This window comes from Parus major, chromosome 1 (assembly GCF_001522545.3).
Source record: "Parus major isolate Abel chromosome 1, Parus_major1.1, whole genome shotgun sequence".
Taxonomy (NCBI): Eukaryota; Metazoa; Chordata; class Aves; order Passeriformes; family Paridae; genus Parus; species Parus major.
This window is the reverse complement of record NC_031768.1, coordinates 21021964-21042152: the sequence shown is the minus strand read 5'-3', so window position 1 is coordinate 21042152 and position 20189 is coordinate 21021964. Positions and strand designations below refer to the sequence as shown.

At 36.4% G+C, this 20189-nt stretch overlaps 1 protein-coding gene across 3 annotated transcripts in view; it reads left to right on the top strand.

The window, feature by feature from the left end:
• Nucleotides 1-19876, top strand: part of STS (steroid sulfatase) — a 109001-nt gene extending 89125 nt beyond the window's left edge. For all 3 annotated transcript variants that reach the window (XM_015627786.3, XM_015627776.3, XM_015627792.3), the window contains one exon: nucleotides 14291-19876. In XM_015627786.3, the coding sequence (XP_015483272.1) occupies nucleotides 14291-14673 (383 nt within the window). In that variant the 3' untranslated portion in view covers nucleotides 14674-19876. The remainder of the gene's footprint in view (nucleotides 1-14290) is intronic.
• The last annotated feature ends 313 nt before the right edge of the window (nucleotides 19877-20189 follow it).

Here is a 20189-nt window from a genome sequence, read left to right as displayed (position 1 = left end):
CAGTGCTTTTAAATGGTGATGACATACTGATTTTTGAAAAGAATTAGCCAAACTGAGACAAACCAAAACAATAACCTTGAACTAGGTTCTGAGAAATATTTTGTTGCTAATGCTAATATAACTAGCAGGTGGAACTGAAAAAGTAAATGTGCCATTTGTGCTTCAGAAAATATTTTTGAGTAGACATCTTTCAAAGCATTTAATCCATGGGAAGTGTTTGCATTTGGAAGATAGAAAACATGAAAAAAGCAACATTACTCTCTTTAACACAGCTTAAATATGAAAATGTTACAGATTTTTATCTCTTAGTCAAGAGACATAAGTATAAATTATTTGAATGTTTTGAAGTATAATTCTATTAGTGAGTATTTTTCAAACTAAGATGTTGTCACATGATTACAAGGACAATGTCTCCATGTAAAGCCTGATATATCTGTGTTATTGCCATGACATGGAGGAGTCAGAAACAGGTTTCTACCCCATTAACACGTGAACCTTAGAGCTTGACTGAGCCTGTAAACACAGGCTCTTCCTGGACACACAACAGTTCCTATGATAATTATACTTTGTCTTTTCTAACTAATTTCAGGCAATTTGTTTGCTTTGTGGACCAAATTGACCTCAGATATTTTTTTGCCACACTGCATTGTTAGATTTTGCATTGCAGTTGCTACATACTTGCAAAAGCTGTGTGAGGACACATTATGTCTCAGGGATGTAGAGGAGAAGCTTTAGGAAAGCTTTATCTGCATTCTTGGACATCTGTAAGCTGTGTAATATGTCTGTATATGGGTATCTTACTCCTCCTGTAAATTTTGATCTGCTCTTGCAGAGCTAGTTGTGGAAGCAGATAACCTTTTTTATGCTTAACATTTTGGTCTTTTTATGTTATGGGAGTAGTGATCCAAAATTCTGAAGTTAAAACTAGACAGATCTATGAGATTCACCAGGACAGGCAATGCTTTCAAAGTGAGGGTGAAGATCTGGAAGACAGGTAAATTGTTTAGCAGGTCCATCTCCCTGGCCTGACTATGACTTGAATGCACTTTGGTTGGAAGATTTCCTATTCTCTAATCCTATTCAGGTTCCTTTGTATGTCTACAGAGTCTAAGTGTCAAGACCTCAGTTAGGAATTCCCTCTGGGTATCAGTAAAGAGTTTAAGAAAGACTAATCTTGGGCATGTTAAGGGTAAATGACAGCTAGTTAGAGACTTTAGAAATGTTAGAGAAAGTGTGTTTTAATTAATAACAAGATGAAATTGAGGTGAATGACTGTCAGTATGCGGTGCACTATAATATGAAGGATTACTGCAAACCATTGCTGAATGCTAAACAAAACCTGGTTTACAGCTGAAAATCATTTGTGTAATCCATTTTCTTTTCCATTGCAATGAATAAGGAATGCATGTAAGGTGATTTGCCTTGTGAAGAACAACATAAAAATGCTTAGAAGGGGCCATGATAGTAAATAAAATCAAACAACCTTTTTCTAGTCCTTTGTGTTGCCATTACTATTGTCACATATTTTATAAGGAGTATTTTGATAAAAAAACCAGCTAAAAGTGAGAGATAGAGGATGAGTTTGTAGAAATGTGAATTAAAAATTTAATGTGAGATTCAACAGTCCAGAAACAACTACCAGTATGCAGATGTTTCTATTTCACAATATCATGTCATCACTCTTAACTGCAGTGAGGAGCAAGGGCATATATAAAATTTATATCTGTCATGTAGTGCCAAAAGCACTTTCAGTTGTTCTGAGAAAGAACAATGTGTAACTGAATGACTTCAGACTGCAAACAGTTCTATATTCTCTTTATTTATATCACTTCTTAAAATAAGGGGTTAGAGCCCTTAAAGAAAACTATAATGTATTGAAACATACTCTTAGACCAGTAAAAAGATGTAGAATTTCATGCTCAAGGATAAAGCTTTCTTTAACTTGTCTTTGTCTTTCTTATACATCTTGGACCTCATAGTGCCACAAGAAGCAATAATAGGTGTTGGATTAAGTTTATAAGTACAGTCTTCAAAGGTACTTTGAGGCTTGTTAGAATTACTACATTGCATTATATAGTTAGTAAAAAATAAAAGATCAAGCCAAAAGCAACGAATATGGATTCTACCACCTCATTCACAGTATTGGTCTAGCTACTATGCTCCAGAAACTATAGGCAAAAAAATCCTACCAGTATTCCTTTTGCCACTCATGTGTCATCAAAACCCCTCACCCTTTGTGACCCATGAAAATTATTGGATAGAAGTTTTAAGTCATTTTTAGGTGAGATATCAAGTGCTGCCTGAAGTTCTAGCACTTTTGTCTTTATGTACACAAAAATCTGTAAGAAAATATAGCACAGGGAATGAAGGACAGAGGCTGGAGTTACTGGGGTCCATTGCTGCATTCTTCTAGCTTGAGATGAACTCGCTCTATAGCTGATAACATCTCAGCTGAGCACTGTGGGCATTGTGTAGGACTATACTATGCCCATGAATCTCTCCAAGAGGCCTAAGAGCTGAGAAGGGCTTTGTTCAAAGGCTGCACCTAGGTCCACACATCACATAGCTCAAAACCACCTGGATTTACCTGGATATATTAAGTAGTATGTCATGTATGCATATACATGTATGGATGAGCACTTCCTATAGGCCTTGAGAAAACATTAAATAAATTCCTCAGTATATTCATTAATATATATCAGTGTTGCAAAAAACTAAAACAGTTCTCATTAACTGTTTTATTAAGCAGTAGCACAGATGGCCAAAAAATAATTTACTCATTATTTTTTTGTCAAATTGTTTGAAGTAGGAAATTTGATGGAAGTTGAGCAACATATGCAGATCCTTGCTTAAACAATTAGTTAAACACACAGAAGTTTCAGTCATAGAATACATTGTAGTTTGCTAAATTTAAGCATGGGGTTATTATTTAAAGATAATGTAGGAATACTTTGTTGAACTGAAGACAAACAAGATTAAATCATTAGTAAATTCACAGGGATTTTAACATTCACTTCAGTGTACCACAATTTTGCAAAAGGTGTGGAAATGGAATTTAGAGTAGACAATGCAACAGGTAATTGAGGGATGGGACAAACCAAATGAACTGTGAGATAGTCATCTATACCAAAATCCTTATTTAAACTCCAGAAAAAGTTTGTGAAGGATTTGTATTTGAAAAAGTTAGTAGATAAAACACCAAGTGAAAGGAGCATGCCAATAAAATGTCTTTGTCTACTGCAATAAAGGAAATGAATGATAGTAGCACGAAAGTTACAATAGAAGACACTATACATCAAGAGAGCTCTTAGAAAATACATTGTGGAAAGCAATTGTGCAGTGGCAAAGGGATGAATTGATGACAAAAACAAAGTTCACTTGAAATACCTGAAATGAGATTTTGTTCTATAACTGGAACAGAAGAAATGTACATTTATATGAGCAAGATACAGCATCTCGTAAGCAGTGTTGATGCAGATGAACTGTAGTTAGTGACTGTATTTCAAAGGTCATTGGATGATCATTAAGGATAAGTAAGATTCATTTTTAAAAAGTATGCGGAAGTAACATACATGAACAAGGAAGGGAAACCTCTCTTTTCTGCCCATGTCAGTGAAATATGTGGGGTTTTACATGTATGCCCTTAAGAGGAGGAAATTTTTAACATCCTATGGATGAGCACTGTGGGAATTTCATAAGCAGCAGCACCTTGTAGATAGATATTTGATCATAAAAACAAAATTGAGGGTATACTAAAGAATACTGGAGAGACAAGTTCAGCTTTCTAAATGGGGTGACACTTCATCCTGAAGGTGAGTCGAACAGAACTGTGAGTGACCCTGCACTGACAGTGACTACTGACAGAGTAGTGTCTTCCAGCACCTGAGAAGACTGAGCAGAGCTGGGTGCTGGTAACACACTCCACAGTAGCCCCAGTCCTGGAAAAGTAGTGAGTCAAATTCAAGGTCCACCCAGGGAGTGCAGTCAGGAGCAGGAGGAAATGAGAGCACAGACAGAGTTGGAAGGAAGGCTGTAGTCTGGAGACACCCAGAGACAGGGCTGGGAACTGGCCACTGCTGCACCACTCAGGCAGGGACTGATGGCCTTGGGCTGAGCTGAAATAGGAATCGTGGTCCATGGGCAGGTTGCACTTATGAGGGTCCACCCAAGGGCTGGGCAGTGAGGCTTTTTGGTTCCCTCAAGAGTCATAAAACTTTGGTTTTTTGCAAACTCTGAGGATGGTGATGACAACATGTCCATGTCTACAGTGTCGATGCCTACAGATGAGCTAACCTGAGAGCTGCTCTCATCAAAAGAGAAACAAGCATAACTCTTCTCATCCTAAACACCTCTAACAAAGTTAAGAAGCAGATAAGTATAGGCTGGTAACATAACGACCCATAGCTTACATAAAGACCTGCACGTTGCCTGCAGTGATCCAAAATTAGGTGAGGTGACCAGATTGTCAGATTGAATGCTAAGTAGTAGCAAAGTGATGAGCAATAAATCCTATTTTAGTAACATGAATTTAAAAGTGGAGATGCCTTGCTACCTTTTTTGCAGTCTGAAAATAGTATTATTGTGCTAAGTGTTGGGAAGAACACTATAGGAGTTTTTTGAAGTTGACTGGGAATTGTGGACTCAGGGAATTTATTTTGTGTAATCTCTTCTTTTAAATCAGCAGAGATTCAAAAAAGAGCCTGTCTACAAATATAAATAAATAAGATAGCCATTAGAATGTGCAATAAAATGCAAATAGTGAATCAGTTTTGGAACACAAAGCAGCATTTTATTCATGCATTAGTGTCATGAAAGAACTGACAAGAATGGTCAGAAAGATATTGAAATGCAAATCCTGACTAGAGTGGCACTGTCATAAATATCTTTAAAATCTAATTAAGAAAGTGCCACTCACTTTGCTTGTTCAATTTTCCTTTTAACACAAGACTAAAATTGTCATTTATATTGTCTGGTAGCTATCAGCTCTCTGAGGATTGTCTCCCTTTTTCTTACAGGTGGTGGTGGTTATGGGTCAGCTCTAATTGTGGAAGCATAGGCGTCCCTCCACAAAATCACTTAAAAAAATTTCATTAAGTCTCATTTAAGCTTCATTCCTTGTCACCAGACTTTGTCTTTAATAGCAACACACATTGGCAAAGTAATCTATCAAAGAAATTGCAGAAAAACTTGTATCAAAAAGTAACAAATTTCCATAGATTCATAGACATATCTTTTACTGATATTAGACTTTTGTATGTTACAGTTTACAGCAAAGTTGTTCCTTAAGGTTTCCTCGAGAGTCAAAGACAATTGCTGCAGACCACTTTTCTGGACTTGAGTGCTGCCATTCATGAAAGACATTGAAGTGTCAGTGTGATATGGATTAGTGTTTGTTCTCCACTGAAGGACTTAAATAGCTTCAAGTATCTGATTCATAATATGTAGGTCACTTTTCCTTCAGTAATAACTCATGAGCCTTCACATTAGTTACAGCACATTTTTGTTGGACAGAGAGCAGCTCCTTTCTCCCCTCTTAACTGTGTCTTTTTACAGTGTTTTCATCCTTTTCCTATCTGTTTATTCCCCTTTCTCTCCTTATTTCTATGCTTCTAGTCTCACTGACAGTGAATCCCACTTTGATCCTCCTAATTGATCAAACCCTTCTGTGAATCTTTCCCAACTGCAGAAGCTGTAATGAACTCTGACCCTCATGAGGGTTTTTCTGTCATTTGCCTTTTGTTTTTCAGTCTCACAAGTTCCTTCATTTCCACTGCTCTCTCTAGAGAAGCCTCCCATTTTAAAAGTGGGTTTGGAGTTGGGTTTTTTGTTGTTGATGATGATGATGATAATTTTATAAGATCTTTATGGCTTCTTTCTTTACTCCTTATTTTATTTTTTATTATATCAAAAAGAAACATCTTTTTGCTCTGCATTAAACATCTGAATCACTTACTATTGTTTCTTGCTGTAGTTCATTGCAACTGTTTCATCTACTTGATTATTGAAGATGTTTTGTTTTCCTGCTTCCTAACTTGCTTTATGGACATCATCTTTATTCCATGTTTGCCCCCATTGTATTTTTTCCCCTCTCTCTACTTGATCTTCCCCATGTCATGGAGGCACCACAATCAAGGAAAACTTCCGAAAATCTCAAATCATCTCCCAAATCCCTTCTTTCTGTTCAGTGTTTCAACCACAGAACTGGAGGAAGCAAAACAAGTGTCATTTACCTAAACTATCTAATTAAGAATTTTAATTTACTATCTTGAGCCTCATATCAGAACAGCTGCAGTTGCATTTGGGTGACACAGTTATGGACATATTATTTGATAAGTGTGAAATAACATGACTGTCAAAAGAGAGAAGAGCATTTCCAGCATGAACAGACACCATGAAACGGTTTGTATCAAGCTCAAGAAAATTGACCTAATCATCTGATACACACTTCTGCTCACAATATTTTAGGTAGGAAAGTGTTCCCCCTGACAAGCATGACAAATACTGTTACAGTATTTTCTTGCCTTTGCTCTGCTCTGTGTCAGTGGCAGCAGAGTTATTGTTAGGCTCAGGCAGAGCTATTTATACCCTGGGATTTGCAGTGCTCCATTCCCTACCAGCGTTCCCCTACTTAGTCTGGGAGAGAGAGAGAGAAATAAAGGGAATGAAAAGCAATTAAATACTGTCCTTTAAAAAAATACAAACTCTACTCCTAATCATAACAAGAGCATAAAGCAAACTTATTATCAAAGTTATTTAAGCTGAAATGGAGACTTCATTTTTTTTCCTTTCTGTTTCTTATTTTCACTTCCCTTTATCCTGGTTTAGATGGCAAGCTAAGGGGCAGGAATATGGCTGCAGCATGGAAGGCACAAGCCAGACTTCCAGACCAATTCACTGAATGAGTCCTTACTAAACCCACCCCCCAACAACAACCACAACAAAAAACACAAACAGAAAACCCCAAACAAAACCCTCCCCCCAAAAAAACCCAAACACCACAAAGTCCCAGTAAAACCCCAAAAAGACCCAATGAACAAACCCTGAAAATTCAAATTCAAAAACAAAAATTATTTTGTATTAATTGAATGCCAGACCTAAGTAACCTTTTATGAAAATGATGCTGTTGTTTCCATCCAAGTCCTGTATAAGGAACAGTTAAAACATATTCATCTCATCTGCATCCACAGGACATCTTTCTATGTTCTTGTTTCTCAGAGGAAGGTGGTTCTAGCAGGTTATTGCATTTCTGAAGGGTAAAGCCTGTTTTTCACTGCACTATACACATGCATTTTTAAGCTGAAAATTATGAGAGAGTCAAGATCCTTTTCTTTTTCCATCACTTAGTGTCATCTGAAGAACAGCTGGAGATTTCTACATCCACTTTGCATCCAACCAAAACAAGAAAATATTACTTTACTAAAACTCTTCCTTTCAAATGCAGACATTTTTGCTTCCTGGAGAACTGTGAAATCAAGTTTGGCTTTTGCATAAAGGTCCAAACTGGAGAACTGCTGGATTTCTCTGAAATACCATTACCTTAAACAAGCTTGTGAAAAAGAAAATGCACTTCTAGAAATGTTCTTAAAAACAAATTTGTAATCTATACCAGAGTCTCTGATGATCATCTGTAAGAGAACATTCTGTGCTTTGTCCTTTTCATTTTAAGGTTTTTAATTCAGGATTTTGAAGGGTTTTTGCATTGTTTGCTCAGTATTAGGAAAATTGCAAATTTATGGTTTAACATCATTGGTAATCTTTTACTAGCTCCACATTCTGGAAAATACATGAATTTTCTAGCATAGGGATAAAAACTGCTGTCTCATATTTCAGATTCTAAACTGCACATACATCTTTAAAATAAAACAAAATTTCAGTCATTCTATTTTTTGTTTGAATATAGGACTGCCTGATACTGATATTTTTTGCACTAAATTACTTGAAAATGTTCATTTTAACTCAACTTTTTTAGTCTCATAAAAGAAACTCCTTTCCTCTCTTGTCATTTACGCTTAACTGAATAAATTTTCAATTTTTTTTTTTCCAAAAGGTTTTTAAGTGACCTAGTAACTTTATAAAAATAAAGAAAAAAATAAAATAATTCAACTAGCTAAGACACTTGTAAGGAAGAGAAATTAACTCTTTTCTTCAACTTTTTAAAGTAAGGAAAATGATTATTCAGTATTCTTTGGCATAGCACAAAATTTCAGGCAACTGCAGTTACAAAATTTCTATTTTTAATTTTTAAAGTAACTTTTTAACAGTTATTTCTTTGGTTTTAGATGTAAATCTGGTAACTTAAGCATTAGGCATGGTAATAATTTTCATATTAATGATTTTGAATACTTCACTAGCATTCCATGTGTCAACAGCTTATTTTTTTTCAACATCCAAATTTTGAAACCTTTCTGAAGAAAATAATAAATAAAAAAAATCCTGATGATGGGTTTGGTTTTGGCTGATGCAAACTTGTCTAAAAATATTTGCAAAAATTGCTTAGGACTTCCATTGTATCTTTGTCCTGTGTTTGATTAATATCAGGAAAATTACTCTCTGAATCTTACAGATCTGTTCACTCAGAAAAATTGCATCCATTTTATGAAAGACGAAAATGATTGTCCTCAATTTATTTTCTGTAGTAAAATGCATTCCTGAAGGACAGGAAAAAAAATCAAAATACAAAACACAGTTCTGAATAGGTTTCTCTTTGGGTTTTGCTATCTTTGGCAAAGTGTTTCTTCTTTGTTCCTAGGGGTGTTCTTAACTGATTAATTGATTAACTGAGTGACTGACTCCCATGGAAAGCTTTTTTTTTCATAAGCAATATAATAAGGCTTTTCTGTTTTCAAGGACTTTTAATAGAGATTGAAAATGACCCGGTTTTTTTGGTTGTCTGTTTTTTGTTTTTTGTTTTCTGATTTGGTTTGGTTAAGGTTTCTTTTTTGTGTGTGTATGCCAGCATCTTCTGTCTTCAGCATACCATCAGCTGCTGCTTAGATGAACTGAAAATTATATGGACCATTCAGCAAGTAAATATTCTTCAAACAAATCTTTAGCAGGTGTCTGGATTATTTCCATTAAATTACTACAGATGAAGTTTTTCTTCCAGAGCAATATGCATTCTTCCATGTTGCTATCACCTAAGACATCAAAATATGAGGCATAACATTGCATTATAGCACTTCCTACTATAGCAGCATAATTTCTATATCCACAGATTCTTCCCTTTTAAGACTTTCTTCAACAAGAAAACACTGCAAAGGAACAATCAATTCTTTTTGAAGGTAATGAAGAAAAATTCAGGAAAAGAATTCTTTTTCATCTACTACAATTCAACAGATAATCTTGACTTTTGAACAGAATTCAGTAGAAGTTTCTCATACCACAACATTTACTCTAGATAAAGAACTCAGTATGAGATTTCTGTCATCAGCAATCTGGGCATGGATTCAGTGTGTCTTGTATTTTTCCTGCAGCAGTTGTTCAGTGTGGCTATTAGATATTCAGGAGTGTGCAATCCTTTCTGGTTTAGTGGATACTTAACACTGTAGGTTTTATTCTAAATATTTTAAAATCACTATTGCTGGTTTTTTTCGTGGATTTCACTCAAATACTGTAAATTCTGCAGTTTTTTATGCAAGCCTCTTCTAGCAAGAACTGATTGTTGTAAATCAACATTGTGTCTTTGAATATCAGTCAGTTATTTTCCACTGACACTGGGACAATATGTGCTGTCTTTTGAAGGATTAACAATATACCACCCAGATATTCATCAAATATAAGATACCCAGACTCTTAAAACAAATATCTAAAAAAAAAAAGACATTTTCATTGTAAGAATAAAAAAGTTACAATTTTTTTAATTCAAATGGAATATTTAATGTCATAAAATAATATGTATAGTTTCATTATAGTAACCAAATACTATTGTCTTTGTTATATAGACCTATATATAGTTCTACAAGAATTTCAGAACTGAAGCCTTTTCTACATTGTTAAATTATCAAAGAGCTGAATATATGTGATATCTGCTATGAATAAGATTAGCAGAGAACCTAAAAATTCTGAATGAACTTAGAGGAAGCAGGAGGAACGGATTCAATCCAATAACAAGAGTTATCTGAAGAAAGTAATTTTCAAGTGAGCTGCAGTTTTCATCTGCTACCTTGTAGAAATGTTGAGAAGCATGAGTTAGAGTGTGGGAGTTGACAATGGCTACAGAGCACACTTGAGACAAAGAAAAGTCTGTCTCAATTTATGATTTTGAGTCTGCTACACCCAAATGGCTCCCATCAGAGGCATCTGAATTCAAGCAGGGACTAGCTCTCCAATGTACAGTGGAGAACAGCCCTGTTTAACTTGTACTTCTACAGAAAGAGGCAACACAGTAATATGAAAAAAGGAAATTACAGTAGCTGCAAACCTGTAAAGCTACTGTGATAGATTAAATTCAGTGAAAATTAAGTCCCAGGCAATAATGCAACAATAGCTTCTATTCATTCAAGAACTGCTTATCAGAAAACACCAGTTAACCATAAAAGATTAAGAAGGGTGCATTTATAACAGAAATGGCATCCCTATCCAGTGTGTCACTTCATCTTGAATATATTAATATATCTTACTGAGAGACTTTTATTTAATCTCATGGCCTCTGCCGGTCTGTTAGAGCTACTATTGTCTGTTTGAGAGGATAAATAACTGGGTTAAGGATAATGAAAGGAGTCTTCTAGGGAGATTGAACACTGAATAGCTATGTTCATAGCAGATTTGCTTGGACTAATGGCAACTTAGTCCAAATTTGAAACTATTTAGAAGTATGACTTCTTTAGTTTTTGTTTTTTTTAACATGTAAAGGAAAGAGGTATTCTGAGAGAAAACTTATTGGACAGCTCAGAGAACTGAGAATTGCAGGAAAATTGGACTGAAATAATTTGTGAAGCACTGGGACAGGACCTTTAAGGGTGCTGCAGGCTTAGAGCCTGCCTGTGGTTCAGAAGGGGCTTGATATACTTGGCTTTGGGGAAGCCCTGACAATTTTACTACTAACTTCACTGTGGAAGAGACATTCCCTTATCTTTTTATATAACAAGGGTTTAGTATCCAGATGCTTTGGAGAACACAGGTACCGTTAATTACTAGGAGATTAATTTGATCCTTGTAGTTAACCTTCTTACAAAATGAGATTTTATATCAGCTGAGAGACTGGAAGAGAGGTCTCTCTTTTTAATATTGTGCCTTATATAGTTCATCAGCTTTACTGATTAGAAGTCTGACAGTTCTTAATGTCTCCTGGTATATTGCACTGGCTGCTCCACAGCCACAGCCACTGACAGATAGGCTTTAATTTTTATAATGCTTAGGAAATAGGTGTTTAGAGTCTGCTGCTGCTTCTCTAGTTCCAGAAACACTGCTGCAGTGCAACAGATAAACATTGCAGAGTAACAGGCTTTGCACTCCCAGAGCTCAGTGTTTTACACTGTATAATCATGTCATTCTATAGCTGCTTATCTGATGATAAAGTACCATCAGCTCTTCAAAACACTAGCAATGTCACTCAGACATGAGATGATGTCACACATGTCTTGTCCCAAAACCCACGCGTGATTTTTCAACATGCTGTATGCTCTTTATATATCAAAACCTAAACAAGTCTTTATTTTGTGTGGGAAAAAAAAAACATGGTGCAACTTCCTTGTTTTTTTCTTTTCCCTATTCCTTACTTATATGGGCTGCTTGTACCAACTTCCATTAATTTGGACTACCCGAGTTTGTACTGCTGTCTGTAAGCCCTTGAGCAGACCTGGTGCTACAATGCCCAGCACCAAAAAAAGTGGATGAAAATTTTCTTTTCAATTTAATTCAGCACAAATGTACCATGAAAGACCAATGTGTGGTAAGACAGCTTGACCACAAAGTTTTCCTGTGCATGGCTAAATTGGAATGCCTTTTAACTGACATTTTAGTAGACATATAATTTTCTTTTGTTGATCTTCTGTCAAGTTACTATAGTGTTGGGAATCAAATTCTTCAGGTATGGTAAGTGTTGCATGGTCTATAATGGTGTACAGTGCACAGACTGATCAAGCCCTTTGGCTTTTTATGTTTTTCACCATCAATCTTGCCAATTAAACATGTCTAAGGAGCCTGAAACAATGCTTAGTACGGAATTTCATGCCTTCTCAGAATGTAAATTCTAAATCTCAGTAAACAATAGGTATATTTCTTGGAAATGTTCTGTGCATAAGTTCAAAGAAATTTAAGTGGCAGTATTTGATTTTGTTTATTTTATTTCTAAGAAAACAAGAGATTCAAGTGCCAGACCAACCTTTCAAAATGTTACTGGAGGTAGATGAAGGAATGCCATCTTATGTCACCTGGCCTTCTCTTGCTTTGCCTTCCTTTAAATTTCCTTTCATTTTTTTCCCAGTAAGACTGTGCCATTGAGGCTGTCACAGCCAGAGCCTTTTAAAACCTGCCACATCCTATTGTCTGTGCCAGCAAGTCACTCAGCCTTTAAAAGTTCTTCCCCTTTGCTGACTTCCAAGAAGCATTTAGAGGGTTCTCCCAGTCTAATGTGTATAATAGCCATCACCTATCCGACCCCGATTTAAGTGGAGATGAAGTGAACTGGTAGTCCCCAGGCTCTGTCATTGAATTGGTTCCTAAAGGTAAAATCACTTCTAATGTGAAAAATTCTGTGGAACAGAAGAAGCTGTAAAGAATCTTAAGGTCACCTTCTGTCCTTTAAATCCATGCTATTGTCTAGAACTGCAGCCTGTGACTCCTTAGTCTGCTGAAGCATTTCTCTTTAAATTTGGTTTGTTTTTTTTTTCTTTAAAAGCTGAGTGTGACGTAGGTACAGCATGGCATATACCAGTTTATCTTTGCTCTAGCCATCCCATATTTTCTAGTGCCTTTAATTTTGTTGTACTGACGGACTGATTAATAAATATTAACTACTGTAGCACACATAAATCTTTGAAAGTCTGTTACTAGGCTAACAAGCTTTCTGTGACCTTAACAAAATTCAACAAAATACCAGAAAGAGATTTTTCACTCAGTAGTTAAAAACATGAGGTGATAAAAAGAAAATTCACAATAGGGTGCTGAGAAATGTAAATTACCAATGACTACATTTTTCCACTGTTTTTATAGTCTCAAGTGGACAGGAAATCTGACCTTATAGATCTCAGTTGTTTAATAATCTGCTTTTATTAAGAATAAAATACAGATGTTTTGTACTCTAATTAATTATTCTTTGTTCCATTTCTGAAGAACTATATACTTCACTGTCTGTAGGAGGATGGTATGCTTCCCTGGAAGTTCTATTCTGTTTCTGCCTTTCCTGTTTGTTCTGTGATACTTGAGGAAAATAGTAACAACTTTTTTGTTCACAGCTTTCTTGTTAAGTGTTTTTTGATCCTCACAGACCTGTTTGAGACTGCTTCTTGAAAGAACTAACTGATATTTTCTTAATCATATTCCAAGAAATAAGTAGGATTTTCAAACAGTGAAAACACAAACTGAAGTTACATGAGGATGGACAGCTCAGTTTTCTCTGCAGAGAAAGTTAAACTGAGGATTACCAGTCTATAAATGAACTTTGGTTCTCATTTTGCAAAGCAGAATGTCACCTAAGAATTGTCCTAGTGTAACTGTTATTTTTAATTTATAATTTACATTTGGAAAAATCATGTAGACGCATAAGACAAGAATTTAGCACCCATTATGCCTTTTCATGTAATCCCATTTAATAAAATGAGTATCCAGGTGTTTACAATGAAGAAATGGGGCAGAGGACAATGGGTTAATACAACAAAGAGAGGAAGAGAGAGAAAAGGTAACAATGAAATTATTTCAATTAGCAAAATGAGAAGCAGATGGGGCCCAGCAGCGGGTAAATATGGTCAAGGGGCAAAAATACATTTTAATAAGCTTTGAAGAAGATTTAGTATATATTTCTGCAAATCTTCTTAGTACTGTTTATTGTAAAACACAAAATTATTTAAAGTATTCTATGATTTAGTTAATCAGAATTCTTCCACGGGAATGAAATTATCATAGTTTTTTCATTAATATGTGTAGCATGAAAATCACCATATTTTGCTTATTTTTGCTTTGCTCAATCTTGTTTTACTCTTTCAGTGTGGTGCAGTCTCTGTTACTGAGTGTCTCTACTGTCTTTTTACTAAAAGACTGACTTGCCATGTTGGTGGAATTTGCTAAGACAAGGGACTTCCATTATGTCATTTTATCACTTTATCACCAGCTGTTTTGTGGCTGTAAATTGCAGGTGAATCTGTCTGGAAAGTGTTCTTCTTCACTCCAAACTTCAGTCCTGAGGATTCCAATGGTTGCTATGATTCTCACGTTTGCTTCTGCCATGGAGGATTCATTACACGACATGATCCTCCACTGCTCTTCGATCTGTCCAGAGACCCTGAAGAGAAAGTCCCACTGACTCCAGAAACTGAGAGCCGTTTCTACGAAATCCTCAGGATTGTGCAGCAAGCAGTAGACAACCACACCAGATCCCTGCATGCTGTTCCTAACCAGCTGTCATGGGACAACCTTCTATGGAAACCATGGCTCCAGCTCTGCTGCTCATCTCTCTTTCAGTCTTGTTATTGTGACTATGAGTCAGGAGGGAGTCCATTGCAGCTGCATTCGGGATAAACAAGCTGCAATTCCCTTTCAGAAACTGGAGCTGCAGAGTGAGGGTGTCTGACTTGAACCTGTGGTTTTGTTGCGTTGGAGGAGGACCAGTCTTTAAATACATATTGCAGTAGAAGAGAATTTCAATCAAGAAAACCTGACAAGAGTGGGAAGGCAAGACACACCTCCTCTGTCTTTATCACACAGCATGAAGGACATGTTGCCATCCTCATCTATACATGGGTAGACTTGAAGGCATTTTCTATGGGAGAGTTTACTAAACCTTCAGCTTGAGCTTTTTTCTTACACAGCAAAGAATTTACCTATTGGTTCTGTCAATCACAACTACTGAATCATAACTACTAAATGCAAACTTTCCTGTCCTTTTTACTAAGTGTTATCCATTAGTAGGACATAGCACTGAGTAATTGAAAACAGAGAGATAATAGTGGAGAGTGACAGTTATTTGTTAACTGATGGATAGGTTAAGAGGAGACTTGCAGCAGATCTCTATCAACAGCCTTGACACATACGAAAAAACTGACAGATTGCCAGCAGTCTAACTTTGAATGTGCCATAAAAATGCACAGAGCTATGGTAGTGGAAGACCTTGTGTCCATATTAAAATGATGCTCCCCAGCATCCCTGCTGTCCTGTCCTATTGCATGACAGCAACCTTTGTTTCAAAAGGACACCAAGTGCACCAGCTGTGTGCTTGAGTGTCTACTATATATATATATATATATATATATATGCACAAGCTGAATTTGTAATCCATAAATCCTTCGGTCCCCAATAAGGGACATAAAGGATCATAAGGGATCATAAGGCACACCCTTATGATCATATTCCAGTTGTCTTCCTTTAAATATCTTTGCCATCTTTTAAGCTCTTTGAATAGGATCTATCATTTTCTGAAAATAAGCTTGGGCTTGAGTACTTAAAGCCAAATATAACTGTTCTTAGCAAGGTCTAGGGAAATCTACTGTCCTCGAGGGCTAATTTTTGTATCCATTTTTATCTCTTTCTTATTCAGACACATTTTCTTTCCACTCTACAGACAGAGAAACTATTTTCTTTGGCATATTGCAGGCGAAAAGAAGATATCAGCAAAATACTAAAATGATTTGATGCCTGATAATAGAAGGTGACTTGCTCCTTATCAGAAAGCAGCGGCTAATTCCCACATTACAATGCATTAAAACCTGTTTGGGGCAAAAGTGATCTGTGATGATAGTAATGCAGTAGCTTCAGTCAGCCAGCATTAAGGTTGTGACCCTGTTCTTGTGAGCTATTGAAGCCTTTCCTTTAAAAATATATTGTGATAAATGGTGCATTCCTCTGTCTGCAAAACCTAGGCTTTATTTGATTTTTCTGTTGCAGTTTCATTCAGAATTTCATTCTCCATAATACCCAGGAGCCTGTCACAGGAAATGTATTTTTTCTTTGAAGTCCTATTTTTTATGTTTCACCTTGTGTTCATGATCTTAATTATGACCTCAGCAAACTCTCTATAGGAGGCAAAGCCCCATGACCAATATTTATCACTCAATGTACTACATAACCTTAGGAAGAAAAATGCCTCTCATTTGAATACAAACATTATTCCATGAGAGTGGCTGCCTTTCAATGTCATAGCAAGATCCATACATCCCAAATTTTTGATCCTCACCATGTGGCCCTAGAACCCCTTGGGGCATGGCACTGGTGCCAGCATGTCCCTCCCTGCAGCCAAAGGGCAGCCCCAGCTGTGGCCAGAGTGCCAGAGCACCACAGTGGGGAGGGATGCTCTTTCCAACTCTCACAGCTCTGCCACAGCTTACACAAAAGCTTTTCAAACAAGTACTCCTGAAGAAAAAGGGAAAAATATGTGGTATGTCCAGTGTATGGTGCTAACTCAGAAAATGGGTTTGGTGTCATTAGATCTACGTTGTTTCCATAGTTTCTGGACCATGACCTTTATGGAGATCTCAATTAATATTCTCAAGGACACCCACACTGACTTTTTTTTAATCAGGAAGATGCTGTGTTGCTATTATTTCTTTTTCTTTCTTTCTGCAGGTGCAAGAATTCTTTGTTCTTCTAGAAACAACTGTTATTCTGTGCTGCTTGAACAAAGTATCAAAAATGATGACTTTTCTACTGCTCTGATTTCTTCTTGACTGAATATGATGTTTCTTTCATACCCCCCTTGGCTTTTGATGCCATCTTTCTAATCTTTCTTAAAACATCTACACCCCTGAAATATTTTCCACCTATTTCTTTGCCACTAAATCATTCTGTTTTCTTGTCATGTTGAGTGTAATGGCTATTTTGCCCGAATCAATCAGCAAATGAAAAGTAGTCTTTGTAATAAAATTTGACTTGTAGCACTCGTTAATTCTGCTAACCTCCTGCTTATTTAAGGTCCAATGAGGATTAACTTTGCATTATGAAATATAAGTAATTAAACATACCTGAGATTCCCCAAATAATATAAAATATATATATTTTGTGGAACAAACTTCATATTTTCCAAAATAAAATTTAGTACAACATTTAATACTTTGACATAAGCTGTAAAATCTGAAATGCATTCTTACAGTTGTTCGTTCAAGAAAGATTCTGTAAAGAACAGGGCAGTATTTTTCATACTCTATGTTAATACCATTTAATTTAATACCTAAAATAAACATTCCCTGTATTTCAAATGTATTATACCTTTCAGTTCTATACCTTCTGCAAATGCATTATACCTTTCAGTACTATACCTTCTGTTCTGGAGATGGCATGTCAGATCAAGGTAATTTAAGTAGTTGTGTTTGTCTGCAAAATAAAATGTGAAGGACAATATAAAATTTGTGTAATGCCACTGTCTGATCTAACAAGGAAAAGTTTTTTTTTCAACAACAGGTTATTGATGGGATATAAGTGATTCACAGCTTAGTAACAAGGAAGGCTCAAGGAGAATGTGCTGCTCTGATACTTGGAAACTGACTTTCAATCTATGATTTAATGAGCACTGCTCTTGTAACATGGTGCCTGTTTGTAGGATATGTCAGTTTAAACTGGGAGTTCAGTTTCAGTAGTGTATTCCTCTACAGTATTATTTAACAGTATCATATCCTAGTTGTTGACAGAGTCCTTGTACAGTCCAGACCAAGTCATTTAACTAATTTCTTGGTTCCTCTGCTGCACTCAGAAAAGGATTTCTCTAACTGCTGAGAGTACTGAAAGAACAGTAAATGCATAAAGTGGTAAACTGGTAAAGGAACTTTCTAGTACCTTCTCTATAGATACAATTTAAAAGCTGGAAAACTAGGATGTAGAAGATCACCCTGTATGAGGAAGTATGTGATACCCTTGAAGTTTGCAGGTGGGTTCTGTGTGTAGTTTAGTGCATGTGGGATTGTAGAGGATAGAGAATAGACCTGTCCTGACTCGCCTCCAATTTTGGTCAGAAAAATCAAAATTAAAAAAAAAAAGCAACGAGAACCCCAAAAAAGACAGGGGTTTTGAGAGAGGTGCCAGCTCATTTAAATCCAACTGAAAGCTTGCAGAGAACTAAGAGATTCTGGTATGTATACTTCACAGATAGTGAAAATCATCATTTGCCAGCAATCATTTATTTCACATTGTAGTAATGTGAGATCTGGGTGTTCAGATATGTGGACAATGTAAAAAAAAATCACTTAAGATTTCACTTGATATAGGAAAAAATGGAAAAAGAAGGAAAAATAGTGCAAGCATAGCTATAAAAAGCATATGTTCTACTAAAGTATGTTTATTAAAATTGTTTTAATTTATGTTTTTGACCTCCATTACTTCAATAGTTTTTACTTACATTAGAACACAATATTTCTGTGCTTAAGATAGATCTTTCTATCTTTGTCATTTCCCTTTCCTCTGGCATTGCCTGTGCAGCATCCAAAATACGCAGTAAGGAGCAAGAGGCATCCACCCTGCCCATACACACTACAAGTTGTGTGGCCAGACACGTGGGCAGGAGGAAAGGCTTAAGCAAAACTCTGCAGTGGCAGCCACCAGGAAGCAAACAGCATCTGTGGGTTATCTCCAATCTGAAGACAGAGATGTGGAAACTGACCCTGGGATTAGCTCAGTTTGTTAAGTTGGTTAGAGAGCAGTACTAATAACACCAGGGTTTGGGATTCAATCCCCTAGGGGCCATTCACTTAAGAGTTGGACTTGATAATCCTTCTGGGTCCCTTCTAACTAAGAATATTCTGTGATTCCATGAAATTGTTGGTTCCTCTAGGTCTGTCAGGGACTGCAGGGGACCAGGAGGAATGAGGTTGCCTCTGTGGCCAGCTGGACTGTCATGTGCTCTACAACAGGGTCCCTCTGTGTCAAGATGTCAGGTGAAAATTAATTGGGAACCCACACGATGCAGGACCCCTTGCCTCTGACTAATTATACCAAGCAGAGTGCTCCTGAATCATCATACATGAGGTGTCAGATCTTAGTCTGACACACTAAGGCAGCAACAGTCTCACACTTTTTTCATTGGGCGACCAGAAGACCTGACCCAGGCTCTAGGGACTCCCAGTTTACAGACTGCTAAAACTGAAAGTAATTCAGGGAGTCCTGAAAACACCCTGGAAGATCATATGGCTTTTCCATGCTCTTCTTGGTAGCTTTCATTTACATCAAAGCTAATAAAAATCTGCCTGAAACTCCACATGTAGAGCAAACAAAGGATATTTCAAATTTTTCTTAATAATTTCTTCTTACTGTTTAATAACTTTAACCCCACAATACCTTTAACCTGTGAGTTTGGTACTGAGAACAAAGAGATTGTGCTGGCACAAGGCGCAGCAACTGAAGGTTTCTTATACATATGGAAGATACTGAATTCCAGACTCTCACTGGAGTTTGTGCTATACTGGTTAGTGAGATGAAGACTGGCTTAATTATCTGTGCATTTCTAATTGCACTGTCAAGGGTATGAAACATTTCTGAGCTTGGGAGATGTGAAGTATAGGCCTTGTGGTGCTTATACAACATCTCCTCTATGCCTAAAAAATATTCCTTTAATATAAATTGCGGTAGGTTCCTTGTGTAGATTAATGTTAGTCTTACCTGTTAGAAAATGGTGTTGCAGGTACTTCCCTTGGAAAATAAAGCTATATTTGAAAATAACAAGTTCGGCATGTGGGGTCAACTCAGTTATAAAAACCCTCCAACACTTTTTATTCTACCATTATCCAATAATAAAGCCTTTTTATGCAGATAATATTTTATTGTACCTGATTTATGCAAAAAATACTGTGAAATAGTTTAAATTATAAGGCAGAGCTCTTCCCTGTGACACTTATTTTAAGAAAATTTGATATGAAGTTGCTTTGGGTAGCAATATTTATTACAAAATATTAGATAGAGAGTATCTCAAAACCCTTATGGACTCAAGTTGGGCTGCAAGAAAATAACTTTGGTTTAATATGGTCTTCCTAGCTCACAAATGAAAAACAAAGTAATGAAGAAAAAAATCCTCAAACTTTAAGAATAGTTTACCTGTGCTGTTAGTGATAAAATGAGTA